At 47.5% G+C, this 19,915-nt stretch overlaps 2 protein-coding genes across 2 annotated transcripts; one reads left to right on the top strand and one right to left on the bottom strand.

Annotated features, from left to right (window-relative positions):
* The first annotated feature begins 631 nt into the window (after window positions 1-631).
* On the top strand, window positions 632-8,270 carry igfbp2a (insulin-like growth factor binding protein 2a). Its single transcript, XM_056430867.1, has 4 exons — window positions 632-1,057; window positions 6,238-6,419; window positions 7,273-7,413; window positions 7,671-8,270. Exons 1-4 carry the CDS (start codon window positions 670-672, stop codon window positions 7,827-7,829), a joined length of 870 nt encoding a protein of 289 aa, XP_056286842.1. The 5' UTR covers window positions 632-669; the 3' UTR covers window positions 7,830-8,270.
* Window positions 8,271-8,978: 708 nt separating this feature from the next.
* On the bottom strand, window positions 8,979-15,557 carry igfbp5a (insulin-like growth factor binding protein 5a). Its single transcript, XM_056430868.1, has 4 exons — window positions 15,021-15,557; window positions 11,384-11,589; window positions 10,960-11,079; window positions 8,979-10,838 (listed from the first exon to the last, which is right to left on the bottom strand). Exons 1-4 carry the CDS (start codon window positions 15,352-15,354, stop codon window positions 10,701-10,703), a joined length of 798 nt encoding a protein of 265 aa, XP_056286843.1. The 5' UTR covers window positions 15,355-15,557; the 3' UTR covers window positions 8,979-10,700.
* Window positions 15,558-19,915: the final 4,358 nt, after the last annotated feature.

Here is a 19,915-nt window from a genome sequence, read left to right as displayed (position 1 = left end):
GCAGAGTCTTCCAGCCAGGGAGCTCTAATTTACTGACTGTTTTTTCTTTTTATACTGGAGCACCAGCTCCAGTTTCAGATAAACTCCTATTTCTATATATTCTGTTGAGCAATGCCGTTTTTAATTTATATTTCACTGGAGGAAGTTCTTTTCTCCTTGGCCACGTCAAGGTCAGGGGTCACGGGCGGCTAGAGAAGATGATGATGACGCACTTTGATTTAATATACATATTTATATTTGCGGTGATATATTTGGTCAATACTTATTTTAGCTGCAGAAAGTGAAACTATTAACAGCTGATGACCGTATGGGTCAAACTGGAGGCTAAATGTGGTCCAATCAGACTGCTGTATTTCATTCAGACAATTCCCTTCAACTTTTAGGAGCATTATTCTCATTCTGGGCTAGCCAACAATAGGACAACATAAACGGAAAAGGGACACAATTTAGTGTAATTTATCTCCAACGTTTTCAGCAGAGCTCAAATATGACATATGAACTAAATCCTCCATAATCCACTATTAACACCCACATGTGGCTCCAAGAGCAAACCTGGGAATTTGTAGGACCCAGCAGACCTCCCAGCCCCCCGGCTTCACCTGTTCGCGTGCACATTGCTTCCCCTTTTTTCTTCACCCCTCCCCACTTGGGATTGCCTTCTATCGCCTCATGATAATGACAAACAAGCTCGTGCCTCTAACAATGCTGTCGTACGCGTGCCGCGTTCTGATCCTCTGCGCGTCCCTCTCCGGCGCCGACATGGTGTTCCGGTGCCCCGGCTGCACCGCGGAGCGCCAGGCGCTGTGCCCGAGACTCACCGAGGCTTGCGCGGAGATAGTGCGCGAGCCGGGCTGCGGGTGCTGCCCCGTGTGCGCCCGGCGAGAGGGCGAGATGTGCGGCGTGTACACGCCGAGGTGCACCACCGGTCTGCGGTGCTACCCGACGCCCGAGTCGGAGCTTCCTCTGGAGCAACTGGTGCAGGGCCAGGGGCAATGCCGGTGCAAAGTGGACACCGAGACGGCCACTTTCAGCCAGGAGCACCGGGAGCAGACCAGCGGTCAGTCCGTTTACTGGAAGAAAAAAAACCTAAAACTGCTTTTTCCTTCTATTAATTTTTAATGACACTGTCTAGACTGCAGCCTGAGGGAGAAATAGTGTAGACATTTTTGTTGCATTGTCATGAAGGCTGAGCCCAAATCCTGTGTCACCCACAAGTGGATAAGATTGATGTTTATGTTATATCATGCATATTCATAGTGGCTGCAGTGCATCCTATACACATTAATTGGGTAATTATGCGCTCCTTTAGAGCCCCTTTATGCTCTATATGCCATCAGGATTCAACCCCAGACTTGCAATAATCTGAAAGTGTGTGCTATCAACATGAGTTATGTTGCATGAGTATTTGTTGCTCTTAATGTGCATTTGAAGTGCGCTATTTCTGAACTCCTTCCGCAGCAATGACCTATTTTCTGCCTGTTGCACGAGGTATTCTCCCACTCGAGTTAAAGTCTGTTTTGCATTGACTTGTTTATGGTGTTGTGAGTGTGTGCACACAGAGAGAGAGAGAGAGAGAGAGAGAGAGAGAGAGAGAGAGAGAGACTCTGCCCAAGTTAACCTCAGCTATGCTCCAAACAGCTGGAATCACCCCCCCAAGAAAAAAGAAAGACTGCCTTTAATACACTGTGATAGAGAACAAGGTAGTGGCCTGCAGGATCGTTGCAGCAAACTTCATCGTATTGATGTTGACGTCTCCACAGGGGAGTGGAGAGAAAGGAGCGGAGAGACAGCGGGAGGAATGCAGCATTGATTAGAAAAGTGGACTTTAGGCTTTGACCAGAAATAGCTCTAAAGTGCTGTTGACAGTGACTGCATTGACTGGAAGACAAGCCGCACGTATGTGCAGCCGGATCACAACGAAGCTTCACGAGGCCCGCAGCCAGCACGGCTCACGTGGCTCGCGTTTGAATGAGGACGGAAGCAAAGCTCCTCATTAATTGGCTGATTTCGAAGCTGCAAACACACACACACACGCACGCCTGCGAAAGGCCGAATGGATGGACGGAGGAGTGAGCCGTGTGTGATTCATCCAGGTTAAAGGATGAGAGAAACACATGTTTATCGACAGGAAGCAGCGGACTTTTCTCCTTCTTGGTTTCCTCCGTTTCAGCATCGGAAAATAAGTTGCCCATCCACGCGGCGTTCGTAATATATAGCATCATAAATGTCGACTATCGGTCTCTTGCTTCCCGTTTGTCCGAGTTTGAGATGACGCAGGCTCGATTTCCTGTCTTAAATTCTTCTCCGATCGAGAAAGAGGAGGTAATGAAACTGCCTGTCGGAAGATTGAGAGCAAACCGGAAGATTGAGAGCAAACGTCTGGCATCTGCTCCAGGATATATATCTGTGAGCGAGAGGATGACGAGGCTGATTATAATACAATAGTGAAGAGGTTGTGTTTAGATGAGCAGCGGCTCTGGAGCGAATGCAACAAAAAGAAACCCGGGCCGAGAATCAAAGAGTGAAATATTCCAGCTGCTCCGCTTGGATGTTTATACGCCTCGACATCCTGTTGTTCTTGCTTATTGTATTCCAGTTATATCACACATCCCACAACCTGGGACACTGAAACAGGATTATGTAACAAATCAGTGACGGAGGTGACGGCATTCAATGCATTTTTAACAAGAGACGCGAAGGATCCGTGTACACTCCTAGATCTGCACGACAAACAACCAAAGAGGTCAAAGGTCAGAGGTCAATATTCGTCTTCTGTTGGGGAAAGAGACGGTCAGAGGAGGGAATGGGGAGAATTTATGGAAGATAGTAATTCTGTGCTCTGTGCTTCGCATTCAACCCAACGTATTCATTTAATGGATTAAATATTGCTACACAAAGTAATGAAGAAGTAATTAGCAATAAACACAATTAGTTGTTTTTAGTAGTTATCGCCATATCTCATGGAGTCAAATCACCAGCACTTCTCTGTGATGTGGGGAAACCGGAGGACTGACTGAGATACTACACTCACCAACGTATATTTGTATCTAAATTTCAAATTTGAACACAGATATTGCACGTTCCATAGATTTTTAAGCTGAATCGCCTCCCTATTCCAAACCAACACCCACGACGTTGTGTTTATGCACAGTATCACTTGATATTCGGTTGCCAAGGAAACCTGGACCCGAATAACGGTTCCTTTAATCAGCCTGGACGGGCCTTTGGTTGTTTTGACTGGGATCATACCGCATGTGACCTCCACTGGGAACCAGTTGATTAACGGAGTCCAAACAGAGCCCATCGTTGGCGGGTTGAATGTCACGTGAATTAGAAAGATAGAAAAAAAATGGACACAGAGTCGAACACGGTTGACGATGAGAAGTCTTCCTGTATCAATATCGTCAGAAAGGTTATGAAGAGGGAGAAAAAAAAACGAGGGTGGAAAAGGAAAGTGGAAAACTCCCGGTTGGCGAAAAGAAAATCCCATTGTTAGCTCACGAGGGGGCATTCCTGTGCACCTGCGGGGGCTTCCAGACGGAGCCCGCGGGACTGAAATAGCTCCCCGGTAATCCCGGGCTTCTCCAAAAACACTTTAGCTTGTCTCGTCTAAAAGGCTTCTGACTCAGGAGGGGGAGGGGCCAGTGCATCTGGGCGTATGCAGGCGGGAGGGGGTGCTTTTCAATTGGGGGGTGGGGGGGGGAAGCGTCGCGTGAAAAAGAAAATCACACTTGACTTTGTTAGTTTTGTCGGACGCTTGCAGAAGTAGTAAATAGTATGAATTATTCTATCACCAAAGTAAATGGGATTCATCCTCTGTACCGAAACGTCATGGCAACAACCCCCTTCAACAGTCGTGGAGATGCGTCACTAAAACACATCGAGGAACAGTTTGGATCGGGAGAGGAAGATGTTGCTCGTGCTCTTTGATTTTCCAAGAAAAAGAGGGAGTGGAATTTTTGATGCCTAGTCTAGTTCTCAAGCTTTTGCATTCATCGTCTATAGAAACTAATCGTCCATCTCACTTTAATACCTCAAATCTTTTTCTTTTTCAATGTTCTGCTCTGACCTTCGCTGAGTGACCTCCGCTGCTATTTCAATGGGAGTAGAGGCGCGTTCCAGCTTGCCTCGGTTCGCGGGCCGAGTTTAGGTCCTGCGCGATCCATCTGATTTCTACATTCCCACATTTAAAGGGACAGGTCAGTTTTTGGAAACTGACTCGGTCATGTCTTTTCTGAGCAGGTATTACGATGCCTATGGAGTCAAGCAGCACTTTATACTTAAGAAAAGTATGAAAAGACTTTTTTCCAAAACAAAAACACAACGTAAAACAAGTTATTCGAGTTTAGTTGTCGGTATATTAAGAATAACGGCAAATATGAATTCAGGGTTAAATGCATCGAGTGGTTTGTGGTTCAACCTTTCTGGACAATCACACTGGACAATCAGACTCGACACTTCTGGCCTTCGTGCCATCTGGGAATTCGACATGGATCAGATTTAGAAAGAAAGCCTCTGGGGCCATTGTGTGGGGATTAACTCAGGCAGTAGACTGGACAGAAGGCCTGCTGCTGTGTTGATACTGCTGATCCCAAGAGGCCTGGCACCCCCTGAAAGTTGTGTCCTGACCTTTTGTGAGTCAGTGTGTGTGTCTGTGTGTGTGTACTTTGGAGACCGCTGTATTTCTCTGCATGTGTCTCTTCCGGGTATCTGAGTGAACATCTGCAGGTTTCCCCGGGACGAGAGGGGCGGGGACGCTGTTGCACTTGGACACCGTCGGCATTATGTAACGCGGCAAAACAAAAAAGGCACCCCAGACACTATTATTTGGAGCGCCGCGCGTTTATTTGCACCACACACACACACACACACACACACACACACACAAACATGCGAGCACACGCCTGATTCCAGTTGACTTTGGCCCCCTACTTTTTGGAAAGGAACCCAGCCTTTCGAAGAAAAGCCGGGGCGAGAGCACGTTGGAGCGTCACGAGGGGAACCAAAGTCAAACACCAGATCCACGCGACGCCCGAAAAGGCGCCAGCGCCGTGTTGTTGCTTCGTTTTGGAATTTCCTTTTCCTCCCGGTCTCTCTTAGGCCTTTTTATGATCATATCCTTTCGAGCGGATGTCAAACGTACAGAGAATTCCTCTCCAGTCCACCACCATCGATCTCTCCGCTATCCACCCTCTGGCCCGCCGCGTGACCTTCTCTACCCTCTGTGCTTATTTCCCTTCAGGCGTCGAGTGAATTCCTGCGCTCGGGCTGAATAATCCGGGAAAACAAACACTCTTCTGGCTATATTTTAAATGCATTAGTGAGACTGAGATGTGATTGTGTTGCTTTTTCTCTCTCTCTCTCTCTCACGTGGCTGAAATCGGCTGCTTTCGGAGCGACGCTCCTTCTTCCCACTCCCTCCAACCCCCGAAGTCGGCTCTGTTGTCAGAAACAGCACGTTCCGTCGAACCTGATGGACCCTCACATTGTTTGCTCCATCTGTTTGAAGAGAGAGGGGTTTTGTGTTTATTCTTTTCGGTTGAATAGAGGAGAGAGGAGACGGGCAAACTGAGACCGGAATACTCGTCTCTGACGGCCACGGGGACTCTGCTGAATCAGGACCGTTGCTTTAGTTTCGCTTCATGACAAATTATTTGTTCATCAAGGGTTATTCCCACAGATTTAAATCCACACACAACTGGCCTTCTTTTTAAATGTCGCACAGTGACGGCAGTAGTGCTGCGTGTGCATTTCATCCATGCAAAATCATACATTTTCCAATATAACGTCCCTTTAATGCACTCAGCTGTGACCATCTCAAACAGGTGACTACAGGCATTGTGGGAAATGGGTGATCAAAGGTCACGAAAACGAGAGTCCAAGAGCATAGTTGAGTTTTGCTAGACCGGCTGGCCACCTTTTGAATTAGGAGCGATGGTTTCAGAGAATTGTATGTTTTCCTCCCATCCAGCTAGCGTCGACTAGTCCCCGAGGAAAAGGAGAGAGGATTCTCCTCAAGGAGCGAAGAAGCTTCTTAGCAAAGCACTCGTGGAAATGTTTAATGCCAACGTGACCATCGAAGTTCGCCATTTGTTTTCTACTCTTTTGGGGACACTGTGAAGACGATGTTTAAAGTGGGGTCCCCGTCCTTTTTGTGTGTTTTCTTCACCGCGGTATTGTTTTGGGATTCCTCGGATCGAGATGTTGCTTGACGCAGTGCTGTCGCATGTTCCACAGGCGAGGCCGTGGGGCCGCCGCCCGAACAGGGCGCGAGCGAGGACCCGGCCCTCCGGAAGCCCAGCAAAGAGGCCACCTGGCTGGGCCCCAAGGAGAGCGCCGTGCGCCAGCACCGGCTGGAGATGAAGACCAAGATGAAGACCAACAAGGTGGAGGAGGTGAAACCCGCTCGGCCCAAACAGGTGAGGAAAAAGCTCCTGGATACAGCTGTGGTGGGTGTCGACTCCCTCTGGTGCAGCAGCTGTGGACGTTTGGAAAGAGTTTTCATTCGAGGATCATTCAAAGGGCTTTAAAACTGTTAAGTGATAGTTAAATTCACTTGAAAAAGAAAGAAATAATGACACCTCGTGATAATATAATTGCGTCTCACAGCACAAAGAACCCCTCCTCCCGCTCCCACAGTTTCTCTCAGCAACCACTTTAATCAAAAGGCAGATATTAAATACACCTGACCCGCTCGGTAATCCGCTGGCCGGGACTCTCGGGTGCTAACCGTGATATTTTCCATCCGCCAGAAAAAATGAAGAACCAGACTAAAGTTATTGCTCAGCCACAAACTTCTGTCTCAACAAGACGTTTTGGCTGCGTGGAATTGTGAGGTAAATCTGAGGTCACTGGTGAGAGTTGTTGTTCATTACTGGCAAGAAGACATGATTCATTTGCTCATTACAGAAACAGAAAGCCCCTTAAGCTTTATTATGTGTGTGTGTGCCTTTTATGTGAGATTTTATGTAGCAATGTCCAAAAAATGTGCTGATGCTCCGCAAACACATCTCGGTGTTGATTGATGCATTTCTACTGTGTGCGTGGATTTAACTAAACCTTTGAAAATATTTTTTGCGGATTTAAAAACGTTTTTTATTAAATATGCAAAGAAAAAAAATTTAATTTATTATTTTCCAATGAAAACTAAAAATAGGAAAACACTCTAATCTCCACGCACAGAGGTTTAAAAGTATTCTTTTTTCGCCGCAGGCCGACCATATTTTGACGCGCATATATTGGCGTGACCTTACATGTCGTCTTGTTTTAAAGACTCAGTGTCAGCAGGAGCTCGACCAGATCCTGGAGAGGATATCCAAGATGCCCTTCAAAGATAACCGAGGTCCCCTGGAAGACCTGTACGCCCTGCACATCCCCAACTGTGACAAGAGGGGGCAGTATAATCTCAAACAGGTGACTACAGGCATTGTGGGAAATGGGTGGTAAGCAGAGAGGGCGAGAAACCTGATATTATGCAGGTGTGGAGTGGAGAAAATGTGAGTAAAGCATCATATTTCGAATATATAAATTATATATATATACATAAATATATATATCAAGATATATATATACAGTATATATATAAATATATACATATATATATATAAATAAATAAATATAACAGTTTTTATATATACATGCAGAAATAAACGCAGTGTATTGTGTTTCAGTGCAAGATGTCCCTGCACGGTCAGAGGGGCGAGTGCTGGTGCGTCGACCCCCACACCGGCCGGCCCATCCCATCAGCCCCCACTGTGAGGGGGGACCCCAACTGCAGCCAGTACCTCAGAGACCTGGACTTGGAGTTCCCCGACATGGACCAGATTTAAAAGTGGTGGCATTAAAAAAAGAAAGAAAAGAAAACTGTTAAGTACTTGGGAACAAAAAGAACATCTGAGTAAGCTATATTATTATCTGTGTGTGTGTGTGTGTGTGTGTGTGTCTCGATCATTTGATGACGGTGATGTTTGAAATGTTAACCGCCTAAAAGGATTTAAACTGTAGAATCCAGCTGTAGCCGCAGATTATTTGTAGAAGTAAAGATAAGACTAGTGTCCCAGGAGACGTCGGTGACGTTTGCTTTACTAATTGTGACTCTGCTCTGCTTCCACTGTTGTGTGTGTGTGTGTGTGTGTGTTCTGTACGTGTTGAGAAGTGAACAAAAAGCCTTCGACATATTTTCTCTCCAGGTGTGTTTTCGTTGTCCTAGCTTGCAGACTACCGTTACGCCTCATTAACAGATAGCGCTATTAAAGTGGGAATGAATTCAATGCGTTTGCGTTTTCATTTGTTCTCACACTTCTGGAATCTGGCGCACTCGAGCAAATAAAAACTCACGAAGGCCGAAGGGGATTTGAGAAATTCACCAATGAGACGGAAGGGTGGGACATCTTATGATGGAGATTTTAGATTTAAAAAATGCACTTGATTCTTTCCACTTGATTTACATCTAATAATTTAAGTCAGTTAGGCGCTGTTTGATGAATGCTAACGCCTCACAATTGCGCTTATCGTTTGATTTAGTTCTATTCATCCCGAGGGGGGGATCACAAATATCTGGACCAAATGTCATGACAGTGCATCCAATCAGTCATTTTAGTATTTCGAAAAAAACGAAAAAAACTGACCTCATGCTGGTGGAGGGAAAGTCCGGATCAGTGAAGTCACGACATCATCTGGAGAACATGAACGTCATGGCGATGGATTCGAGATGTGTTGAAATGGAGACGCACTGCTCGTATGTTTAAAGTTAAACCTTGCCGTCCTTATTTATGATGACCGTGTGCCAACTTTAGTCACATTTAGCACAGAACTATGCCGAGCTGACCGGCGTGAGTTGAATCTCTCAAAACACGCCTCACCTTTGGCCACATCCCGATGAGACACGTCCCCGCAGGCCGTTCTGCCTTCGACAGCAGATGGAAAACCCCCGAGTGTCGAGGTCAGAAAGATAGCAGCCGCAAAAAAAATTAAATAAAAAACGATTTTCAGAGTTCAAATAAAAGTGCAGTTATGCCTTTTTTTTCTCCTCCTCCTTTATTTTTTTTGCCAGTACATGAACTTTATTTAAATAGTGATTTTTCATTACAAAAACAAAACAAACAAAAAAGGGAAACGAGTACATCAATTACACGCCTGATAAATATTTCACCATAATGTTCACATTAATCTCGAAAAAAGAAAAAGAAGAATTGAGGAAAAGGAGAAGGAGAGTCGTCTCAGTGGCGAGAACGGGCTGCTCTCACGAGGAATGTGTGAGATCACGAGAGCCGTCAAATGAACGTTACGACCACGACGACGAGATTGGGAGCAGAATTTGAATCGCGGGGGGAAAAAAAGATGTCGACCGAGAGATCTTTGTCAACAACATAAAATAAAAATAAATCATGCAGCGACACAGCCAGTCACGCATGCAAATGACCATTCAAAGTGGCGTGGAGCAGAAAGGCACTTCGATTTACATAGAAACTCTGTGACCGCGTTCTTCGACGGGGGCACCCGGTGCACCCTGGGAGCAAGCCGCCGGCCCGGGGGGGGGGGGGAGGAGGAGGAGGAGGAGGAGGAGGATGGATTTGCCTGCACGTGGCGGTGAAGAAGCTCCGGTGTGGAATGGCGAGCGACGCCGCGTCTTTTGCATAACATTTGTGTGCCAGAGAAAAGGAGACGCGACCACATTTTGTCAGACGCCGTCGCTCGGGGGGCGGCTGGCCCGTCGAGAATTTAATACCAGAGCTCGTTGTCACACACACACACACACACATACTGTACATCCATTTACAAACGGAGGAAGGCCGTCGTCTGGCGTGTCAGAGGTCGAAACCTTCGCCGTGCACCATACGGTATGTTAGCAAACGAGTCATCACATTGTGATCACCTCTGCACGCTTCATCCGCACTCTGCTGCTCATCTGTCATTTGATTTTTCAAGATTTAACGTCAAATTTGTACGAGTTCTTCTCGAGTGCCGGAAGGTGGACTTGGTTCCATTTTCCTCGTCTTACTAATGCGAGAGTGGCATCGATCTGCTCATCTCCCTCGTTATGAATATAAGATTCTTAAAAAATGCCAAACTATTACTTTAAGTGTGTTCTGACGCTTTGGCTCCAAGCGGTGAAAACAAGACGACGGCTTTTCTGACTCGAACAACAACGACGACAACAGCAAAAAGTCGTCTTAAGAGTGAGAGCGAGGTCGGCGGCGGGATCAAATGTCAGAAGTCATCGTTTGATGTGTGAACGCGACGCCCCTCACGTCCGTCCGTCACTCGCACGATTACCAATGAATAAAACGTCGCTACGGTAAAGAAATTAAAGTTAATTTGTAGCCACATGGAAAATATGTCTTGTCTCAGAACTAAATGCAGCAACACAATCAATAAACAACATTATCAATATCATACAAATATATATAAATATATATATATTTATAAATATATATATATTTATATATATATTTTATATATATAATCCTCTATTATCTATAGATATAAGGAGGTGAGATGTCAGCTAACCTCAGACGAAGACCTACATGTGAGAGCTTTCCAGTTCGGCTCCCCCTTAAAGACAACAAAAATAAAAACACAGTCCATCACACCTGACCATATAGAGAGGAATCTGTGCTATATCTTCCTGATTGGCGAGTCATTAAGTGTGCTAGCTTGATTGGCAGGTTTTTAAAAGGAGGCGGGCCCCCCGTTCACTCTCATTCGTTGCTGTTGCTGCTGCTGTCCAGTTCTTTGCACTGCAGGTCCCCTCTGGCGTAGTTGATGCCGGGGATCTTCACTCCGAACCGGTCCACGCACCAGCAGATCCCCCTCCTGCGGCCGCGAGACGGCTTGCACTGCAAGGGAAATGGTTTTACCGGGAAAGTTAGAGGTTTTTCCAGGGGGGGGGGGGTCCGTCTGAAAACCCAAGCAGATGGCACGCGGCCCCAGAAACAAAAACAAAAGCCCTTTGCATACCTGTTTGCGTTTGAAGAAGCCCTTCTTGTCGCAGTTGGGGATGTACAGAGAGAGAGCCAAGACCCTGGACGTGTCCTTCATGCTCTGGATGAGATTATCCAGCCTTCTCCCACAGGGGCCCTGAACACACACACACACACACACACACACACATACACACACACACACACACACACACACACACACACACACACACACACACACACACACACACACACACACACACACACACACACACACACACACACACACAAATGTTCAAAATGGCACAGAAATACAAAATACAACCAGTAAGGAGGTAGTAAATACCTCCACTAACGAGGACTTTGGTCATTTGTTCACACCTCGTTGGTTCATGTGAACGATGCCCCCCCCCCCCCCCCCCATCCCTATGAGCTGAGTTGGTAATCTTGACTTCACTTACGAACTTGGGCTCCAGCTTGCCGACAGGGGGGAAGTTCAGGTTGCTGGCGGGTCCCAGCCGGGACAGCTGCTTCTTGCGGTCCTTGGCCTGCTTCATGGCGTGAGCCTTCCGGCTGCCGATGTGGTCCCTCGCATACAACGGCGCCTTGGTCTGCGGCTGCATCGACTCCGGGACGGGCAGCACGGCGTCGTCGTGAGATTCTCTCTCTGACAGGGAGGCAAAGCGTCATCGTTACGGGGGGGGGGGGGGGGGGGGGGGGCTTGTGAGGTTCAGCTAAATAAACTAGCGTGCAGCCCCTGAAACCTGTGATGAAAGTGTTAAGTACATGATGGTGTGAATATTTTGGAACACGGGATCGTTTGCACTCATCAGCAATTTGGACTATTCTGTCGCCACCAACAGCGACAGCCACCGTGCTATTCCAGGAATGCGTACCGCGTCACATGCATGGTCGTGCATGTGACATGCTGTACATACGTGGCCCAAAAAGATCATGCAAACAAAAAGAAATCTCCCTTTCAGTGCCGCGCAAACGTTTAAAATGACATTAAAATATATGAATGTGGAGATGCAGTAGCAGAAGCATTTTCCCGCTGCTTTTGAGAGACTGCGTGAAGAAGGGTTCAAATCAAAAGCTCTGCGATGGCTCCCACTTGGAAATGCACCTTTTTGAGTCGTCAACATTTTAATTTTAAACTTTAAACAGCAGACTCTCATTCGGTAATCTCACAATACGAATAATCTCCCTGCAGCACATGCTTATTGCGAGTGGCTGCGGGCCAGTTGCAGATTGGAAGTGTTGACATACAGAACAGCGCAGCCTACATTTATGGCAAGACGGGTTGCCAGTTTAGGGTATATGTAGACCAGGGGTTTTAAAACTTTTATAGCATGTGACCTAAATGAGATATTTAGTTTCACCCTGGCACCCGGACCCATAAAAACATGCTATTACACTTGTCATGTGGCAAGCCACCAGAAAACAGCCGCAGCCCATGTTGGGTCCCAACCCCCACAGGAGGACCTGGTGTCCATGCAACTTTTCACCCGTGCAACAAAAAAAATGCAGCCCTCGGGGTCGCGTGTTCGAGGCCAGAATGCGTGGCTGTGGCTTTCTTCCCCCTCCGTCATGTCGTTCCACTTCATTTATAGCTTTTGATTGCCAATTCAGCTCGTAACCCCCACCCCCCCTCCCATTCGGCACAGGCGTGACGGCTAAGTTACACTGAGATAACTGGGCACCGGGTAGAGAAAAGAGGGAGGAACAAGGTCATCGCCACGTTGCAAGTGGCGCTTAATAAACCCGCCCGCCCCTCCACCCTCCGATGATGAGATGATGTCATCCGTCAAGAGATCTCCCCCCCCCCCCCCCCACCCCGTCTTCCAGTTTTCCTGCTGACACAGGTTTTTTTTCTTCTTCTCTCTCTTGCTCCAGAGCGTGAACCCAATCAAGTCTTCACTTGCTAACCCCTCCAGTTTGTCTAATCTGACCTGTGCCGACTGATCGCATCTTTCATTTCGTCTTTATCCCTCTCCCTTTTTCTTTGTGTGTTTGAATTGTGAGACATGGGTGGAGGGAAGAGGGGGTGATCCTGCAGAGCCGTATCCCTGCAGGTGTAAGTCGCTCTCGACTTTTCTTCCTTCGCTCCATCTGGGAAACCATGACATTAAATGTGTCCAGACGACGTGTTGCAGAAGAACTTTTGAGTTTTATGCTTCGTGCACTTGCAAAAACACGACAAAAAGTGCACGCCGTGTCTGCATGCAACATTAGTCGATTTTCTCCGGGTGTCTATAAAAATGTCATTTGTGTATACGCGGCGGGTATTTATCAGCGTGCATATGGGTTTTGTTTAATTTATGTCTTGAGAAAGCTCCCCAGCAGGAGATGTGGAGTTAATAGAGAAGCTGGCTGACGGGCAGACAGATGGGGGGGAGTCAGTAACCCACGCTCATCCGGCATTCTGCTGAATCACTGCACAGCCTGGGCCTGCCTGCAGCGCCGAGATGTAGGGAGGGAGGGGGAGGGGAGGGGGAGATGAAGGGACCAGGTTGGGACTGACAAAGAGGGGTGGGAGGGAGCAGAGGATAGTGTGGGAAAGGTGGACAAAAAAGGGAAGGGGACATGAAAAGAAGAGTGGAGGTTTTGCTTTTTGATATTTTCTCAGCCGCAGAGCGGACGATGTCACTCTGAGGGAGCGAATGCAGCCAAAGATGTGACAGACAATGTGACGATGAAACCACCACAAATGTACTGAAATAAGGCGAATTTGAATGAAAACTTCTTTTTTTTTATGACAGTACTTCAGTGTTTTCATTCCCCTCTATTTTTTTTATTCCCTGCCTTTTTCTTACAGGACTTCCTTCCGAGCAAGAGTAACTGCGGTTCCTCGGCTGAGCTTTTACACAGCCAGTGAGGTTATTTATGTTTCCAGAGTAGCTTCGCTCCTTATCCAAAACTCCAATCTGCAGCAAAGCTTGAACACAGAACGGGTGAAACTGGGGATGGGGTGGGGTAAGAAGAATAGGGTGTAAAAGATGAAGAGGGACAGTAGCCAGGTAGGGAAAGAGGAGAAGAGGCAGTGCGGTCGAAAGAGAATAGAGACAGACAAAAAGGTGGGTTAGGTGTGGGAAAAAAAGAAAGAAAAAAAACAGGTGGTGCATGAAGAGAAGTAGAGGAGCTGACAAAAGAAAGGTTATAAGACAAAAAGAAGGAACAAGAAGAGAAACTGTAGAGTGAAAATCTGATTTCACACCTCGAGGAGACATTTCCCACGAAGCGCAGACATAGCGACGGTCCCCGAACCGCCATTTAAAGCAGCCAACGAGGAGCCTCGCAGAGCACCTGTAATCTACTCCCTTTGTTTTATGTCGAGGAAGGGGGGCAGGGTGGGGGAGGGGGCCCTGAGGGGACGGGCCACTCACACGAAACCCGCTGATTTACGGGCCCCCGCCAGGTCTATTCAAACCAAGATGACAGGTTGATCGACGCTCGGCACAGATTGTTGACAGAGTTCACGGGGTCAAGGCGCAGAGGGGCCCTTTGAGTCGTGTGCCTCAGTAATGACAGGTGTCGGCCCGTCTTAAACAGGGCTGCGAGTTGACTCCCATCAGCCTCTCTGGCTCCCACTAAAGCCACTTCCCCCTCTTTTCTTTTGTATACCACCCAACTTTAGAAAACATAAAGCACACCCATGCATATTGGAGACATGTTTCATGTCTTTTCCTGCATCTTTCTTCAATTCACCACTGACAATATTGGCTCAGTCTGTGCGTCACTTGAGGGCTTTATTAAAATTCCTGCATTAACAAGAGAGGAGAGACATCTCTATCCAGCTGTTTGCTATAATTCTTTGCACCGGAGACATTTATAGAAGCAGTTTATGACACTTTATGCAACGCTAATGCAATATTCACACAAGCAGATGACTCAAAGTTCCTATAGAGCACATATAGGGCTGTACTTGACTTTATAGCCATATAGTGAGATGTAATGAGGGGAGGAGGGGGAGGAGAGAAGGTTTAAAGTAACTATAATGATTAAGACCTCTATTATTTCACTTAATTAATGTCCCATTAGTGAGCTGCTTAATTACAGCCTCTGTGATCTGGATCAGGCATCTCTCCACAGGCCTACCTTTTGACGGGTTCAGCAGTTTATACAACTTCTCGTTCCTGCACACGCCGCGGCCGTGCAGGAGCGCGTGCAGCGGCTTCTCCTCGCCGTTCTTGGGCAGGCAGCGGAGGCTGCGCGTGCACGGCCCGGTGTACACGCCGCACGGCTGGCCCTCCTCGAGCGCGCACGTCAGGCAGCAGCCGCAACCGGGCTCCTTCACCAGCTGACAGCCCAACGGCACCGGCGGGCACATGGACTGGGCCTTCTGGTCACACGGTTGGCACGGCACGTAGGACGAGCCGCAGCCGGTAATGCTGAGCAGCGGGACCACCAGGAAGGAGACGCTCAGCAGCATGGCGCGCGCTCTTCTTGTCTGGGCTGTAGGCTGTTGGATCGAAACCGCAACGAGTATCAACTAGGGATCCTTTCTTGGCAAACAAATTGGAGTCCAAACAATACAAGGGGAGTGGGTGGTCGGGGGAAAAGTTGAATCCACAGGTGTCTCGCGCACTCAAGTCCCCCCCGAAAACGTCAGCGCATCCGATGCTCGCAATCCACACAGACGGTCACTGTGCTGGCCCTCTACCACGCAGTCGCAAACTATAATTTTTCAAAAAAGAAAGAAAAAAAGAACAAAATATCCAAACACCACGAATCTCTCTCTGTCTGTCTCTCTCTCTCTCTGTCTGTCCCTTCGGCGATGCCCGCGGTGCCGTTTACGCGCGAGCTGACCGTCTCCAAATGAGAGAGATGCAACGCCGTCCCTCCCTCTGTAGGTTATTTAACCCGCACGGGTGGAGAGCAACATGTATAATCTGTGGCTTTGAGCTTGCCTTTAAAAAAAAAGAAAAGAAAAAGAAACTGCCAGAGGCGAAGCCTACAACGATGGGTATGTCAGACCACGGTTGGAGGGGGAGGCGCGCTTGTCAACTCCGTGCGCCTTCGATGCTGATTCCACAGGGCGGGTGCTGGCTTGCCTCCAGATCTACCAGATACCAGGCGATGCTCCTGAATGAGAGCCAGTCTCTCTCTCTCTCTCTCTCTCTCTCTCTCCCTCTCTCTCTCTCTCTGCAGTGTGGCGGTGTAGTGGAGTCGTTCCTGCTGCAGCAGAAGGCAGATCACTCCTTATTCAAGCTCACTTCAAACGAGAACACTGTGGAAAACTCAATTTAAATCGCTGATGAGGTTGTTTGAATCTCGGCCAATGAGCTCCCGGAGCCATGCTGCTGGGTTTAGGAGAGGAAAGAAAAGCAGTTTTTTTTTTAGTGTTTACAGACCTCTTGTATAACACAACCGGTGCCATTACTGCGAGCAAGACAGAACAACTTGGCAGAAAGGGAAGGAAATGTGACCTAATGCAACAGACTTCATGTCACGCGCAACACAAACAACGTTCGTCCCGTTTAAAGAAAAACTATATTTGGGGGGTCAACAAAACTGAGTGACTTAGATAGATCGGTGGATAGATTTCCTTCAAAGCTTTAATGGACCACATTTCCACGGAGAGATGATGACTGACAACATATTTATTGGTCGGTGCGTTACCGGTCCCTAAATGCTCACTTAACTCCCTGCTCTTATTCCGGCTGACATTTAGAAAGAGTGTATAGGGAGGAGGGTTCTGAAGTTAAACTGTGCGTCCATGATTCATACAACAGTTAAAGTCCTTTAGTTCTACTTGACCCCTAATCTCTTGGGAATGGTATCCATTCTGCTGGTTTCACTAGGAATCGCAGATCCTGGACTCCGTTGTTCGACATAACCTGCTTGGAGTATTCAGATACTCACGTTGCACTGTTCCCCATGTGCAGCTACCAGCTGGATACATCATTTAAACCCTAACATGCGTCAGCTTCCTCTCCCTTTGTATCAGAAAACTAACTACAACTTTTAAAGTTGAGGGTGGAACGCTTTTGAAATTTCCCTCAGATATCTTCAGGGTTTCTGTCTTTTGCCAAAGTACTGTCGCTTTAAATATTTTTGCGAGCCTGTCTTATCCACAACAAATATATTCTCCAAAGATCTGCACCATGGCTGTAAAAAGGTCAGTGTCCAGTGAGTTAAGTGGTCAGCGCTCATGCAGCGTAACTAAACGCCCATAATTCACTTGATGTTTTGGCAGATTCCAATAAATATCTGAGGGGTTGTAGAAGATCTGCATCTTTTTGTTTTACATGGAGTCCAAGAGGAGTTCATCTGATGCTTTTGACCTCGGCCATCTTGAGTATTTGGTTTTATTTGCTTCTTTGTTTACATCCTGTTACTCTTCATCTCATTTGGAGTTTGTAGGATGAATCCAACGTCACTCAGTACTGAAACTGACCCCGAAAGACCCGCGCTGATGAAAGAGTCCACTTCTTCGCCGTGTCGAGTTTCACTTCCTCTCTCAACCTCCCCCCCCCCCCTCCGATCGTGAAAAACGTTGTCGTCGAACTCCTCTCAGATCACTCGACCCCTGTTCGCCGCTGCCCTTGACCTTTGCGCCGCATCAAGTGTCAAGTGACGTCGCAGCGTGCCGCAAAAGGCCAGATGCAGCGTCGCCCCCACGCAAACCCCTCCTTTTCATTTCCACCCCTCCCCCCCCGGATCTGAAGAAAGAGCGCCATTCACATCGTGAACCTGTGCGACGCATCTGTCTCTCACAGGTTCCATAAAAAAAGAGAAAAAAACACCTCCCTCTTCAAACATCGTCCCGAAACTCTCCTCCACACTCATGGTTCATAAAGTGGTGATTTATTACCCGGTGGCATATTGGCAATGCCAATATTTTAGTTTTCTGCCGATGTGAGACGAGGAGGAGCTGTGGTCCGAGGGCTGCTCTGGGTTCATAAACCCCGACGCTACGTCCCGCTAAGGTTGGGTTTCCTGTGTAGTTTGGGTCGGAGTCAGCATATGGGCCATATGATGCACAGCTGCTGGAAGGAGCTGCTCTTCACAATAAAGGGGGGAATGGTTGGGGATTTCCTCGGAAATGAAGTCCAGGACTAAATGGGAGCGTTTAATGCTTTCGGTGTCCGTATTAACAAAGTCTATAAAGCGCCTTCAACAACACGCGAGCTGCTCGGTCCGTTTAACTTCCGGCTAAGCGTTGCTGGCGAACAGCTTGCGTCCATTCCACCGCTCTCGTCCCAGCGTTACCTAAGCACTCCCAAAAGTCTCTTCAGCTCAAAGTCGGCTTTTACATTAGTATCAGCACTCCTTACGTTAAAAAAACAACTATATATAACTTTATATATATATATATATATATGTAAAAATGCCTAGAAAAGCTGGCATCTGCTGGATGTAGAGATCTGATCACATGTCTGAAGCGGAGAAGAATGTCATCCAGGAAATATATATACAAGGTATTCACATTCAGTCTGTATGAACGTTATTCTAAATGCAACGCAATAACACACGGGGGACTTTTATTTATTTTTTACTGCGGGTTGGCTCGAAGCCGCCGCTCGTTATCACCCCGACTGTTTGCAGCCCGACGTGGTTCAAGCCGATGACTGGTTTGTGTGACTGATGAGCGCCACATGACACAGTCAGAGCTTACTGTAAGCGACAAAGCCGAAGTAAACCGCTGGAAATGTGCTGAGGCGTCAACGCCGTCGCCCTCCCCCATACACACGGAGAGAGAGAGAGAGAGAGTCGGTTCCCAGAAGACCGTGAGCACTGGATTTTCATGAACAATTAGAGGAGTCTGCACTGCGTAAACTGGGGCAGAAACTCCAAGCAATGCAAGTGTGTCTGCGTTGTGACATACAAGGGGAGCTCGTGGGTGTTGACCCCTGTGGGTTTCCCACAAGGCATGCCGGGAAGAAAAATGACGGCAAAACGCAGATGAATAAAATATATTGCGTTTCTTAATGACTCTTTAAGTAGAACGAACCTCCATATTCTGATGAGTTATTAAACTGGGTAAATTGCTCAAGCCACCTCCGGAGAGTTAAATCAAGGGAAAGTCCCGGGATTAAACCGAGTCATGGCCACGCCGTCAGATTGCCACTTCACATGTGGGGAGTGAAGAGCGGCGATGCCACATCAATGGCTGCACAGCATCAATGACGGTATCTGAATCAGAAAAAAAACAACAACAACAACCACATCAACAACAACGATGTGATGTGCTGCAGTACAGGAAACAAACCTTGTGCCAATCCATATTGTAGAAATTGTCTCTGCCGGGCTGCGGTCGCTCCGATTCACAAACTTGTGAAGATGACGGCGTACTTTTTGTTTCCATGACACCAAATGACACACGGGGCAGCGCATGTTTGGGAAACGTGAACCGCAAATCATTGGGACGCTGCAATCTGCGTGCAAAAAAAAAAGAAAAGTAGACAATACAGCGCGAAGTAAGAGGAGGAAAAGAGAAAACCGGGGTTTGGTGAGAGCTGCAGGGTGCTGTGGAGGAGGAGCTTACAGGAAGCAGTACGTGAAATGGCAGATTGGCTAAAACCATGTCAGCACATCTGTGTGGCCCTGGCAACGGCGGATTGGACAAAGGAAGCTCATTGCATCCAGATGTTGGAAAAGCTTCGGCGTGTCTGCCACGGCGATTCTATTCAAAGATTCTATTTTTTTTCTCCGAATACGTGGAACCGGAATATTCTAATCCGTCGGCAAACCGTCTGTCTTTTGTGAAGCGAGCCGTGTTTAAATGACCTGCCCCTGAAGACAAATTGTGTCAGTTGTTCTTTCACTGGGAGGGAACTCAGATTTGATCCATAACAAGCATACAAGGACATCGACGTCGACCTTTAACTCTCACGCTCGTATTTTTATCCCTCGGCCGGCAAGCTAAAATCCAGAGCCGGCTGTAGCACCTGCAAAGCACAGCGTCGGAAACCAGCAAAACAATTCTTGGAAAACAGACTTTTGGCATCCTCGTGTCGGTCATCAGTCATTTTGGAAACGCTTTCTCG

Source organism: Pseudoliparis swirei, chromosome 14, assembly GCF_029220125.1.
Source record: "Pseudoliparis swirei isolate HS2019 ecotype Mariana Trench chromosome 14, NWPU_hadal_v1, whole genome shotgun sequence".
NCBI lineage: Eukaryota > Metazoa > Chordata > Actinopteri > Perciformes > Liparidae > Pseudoliparis > Pseudoliparis swirei.
Note: the sequence above shows the minus strand (reverse complement) of the source record. Positions and strands in the feature narration are given on the sequence as shown.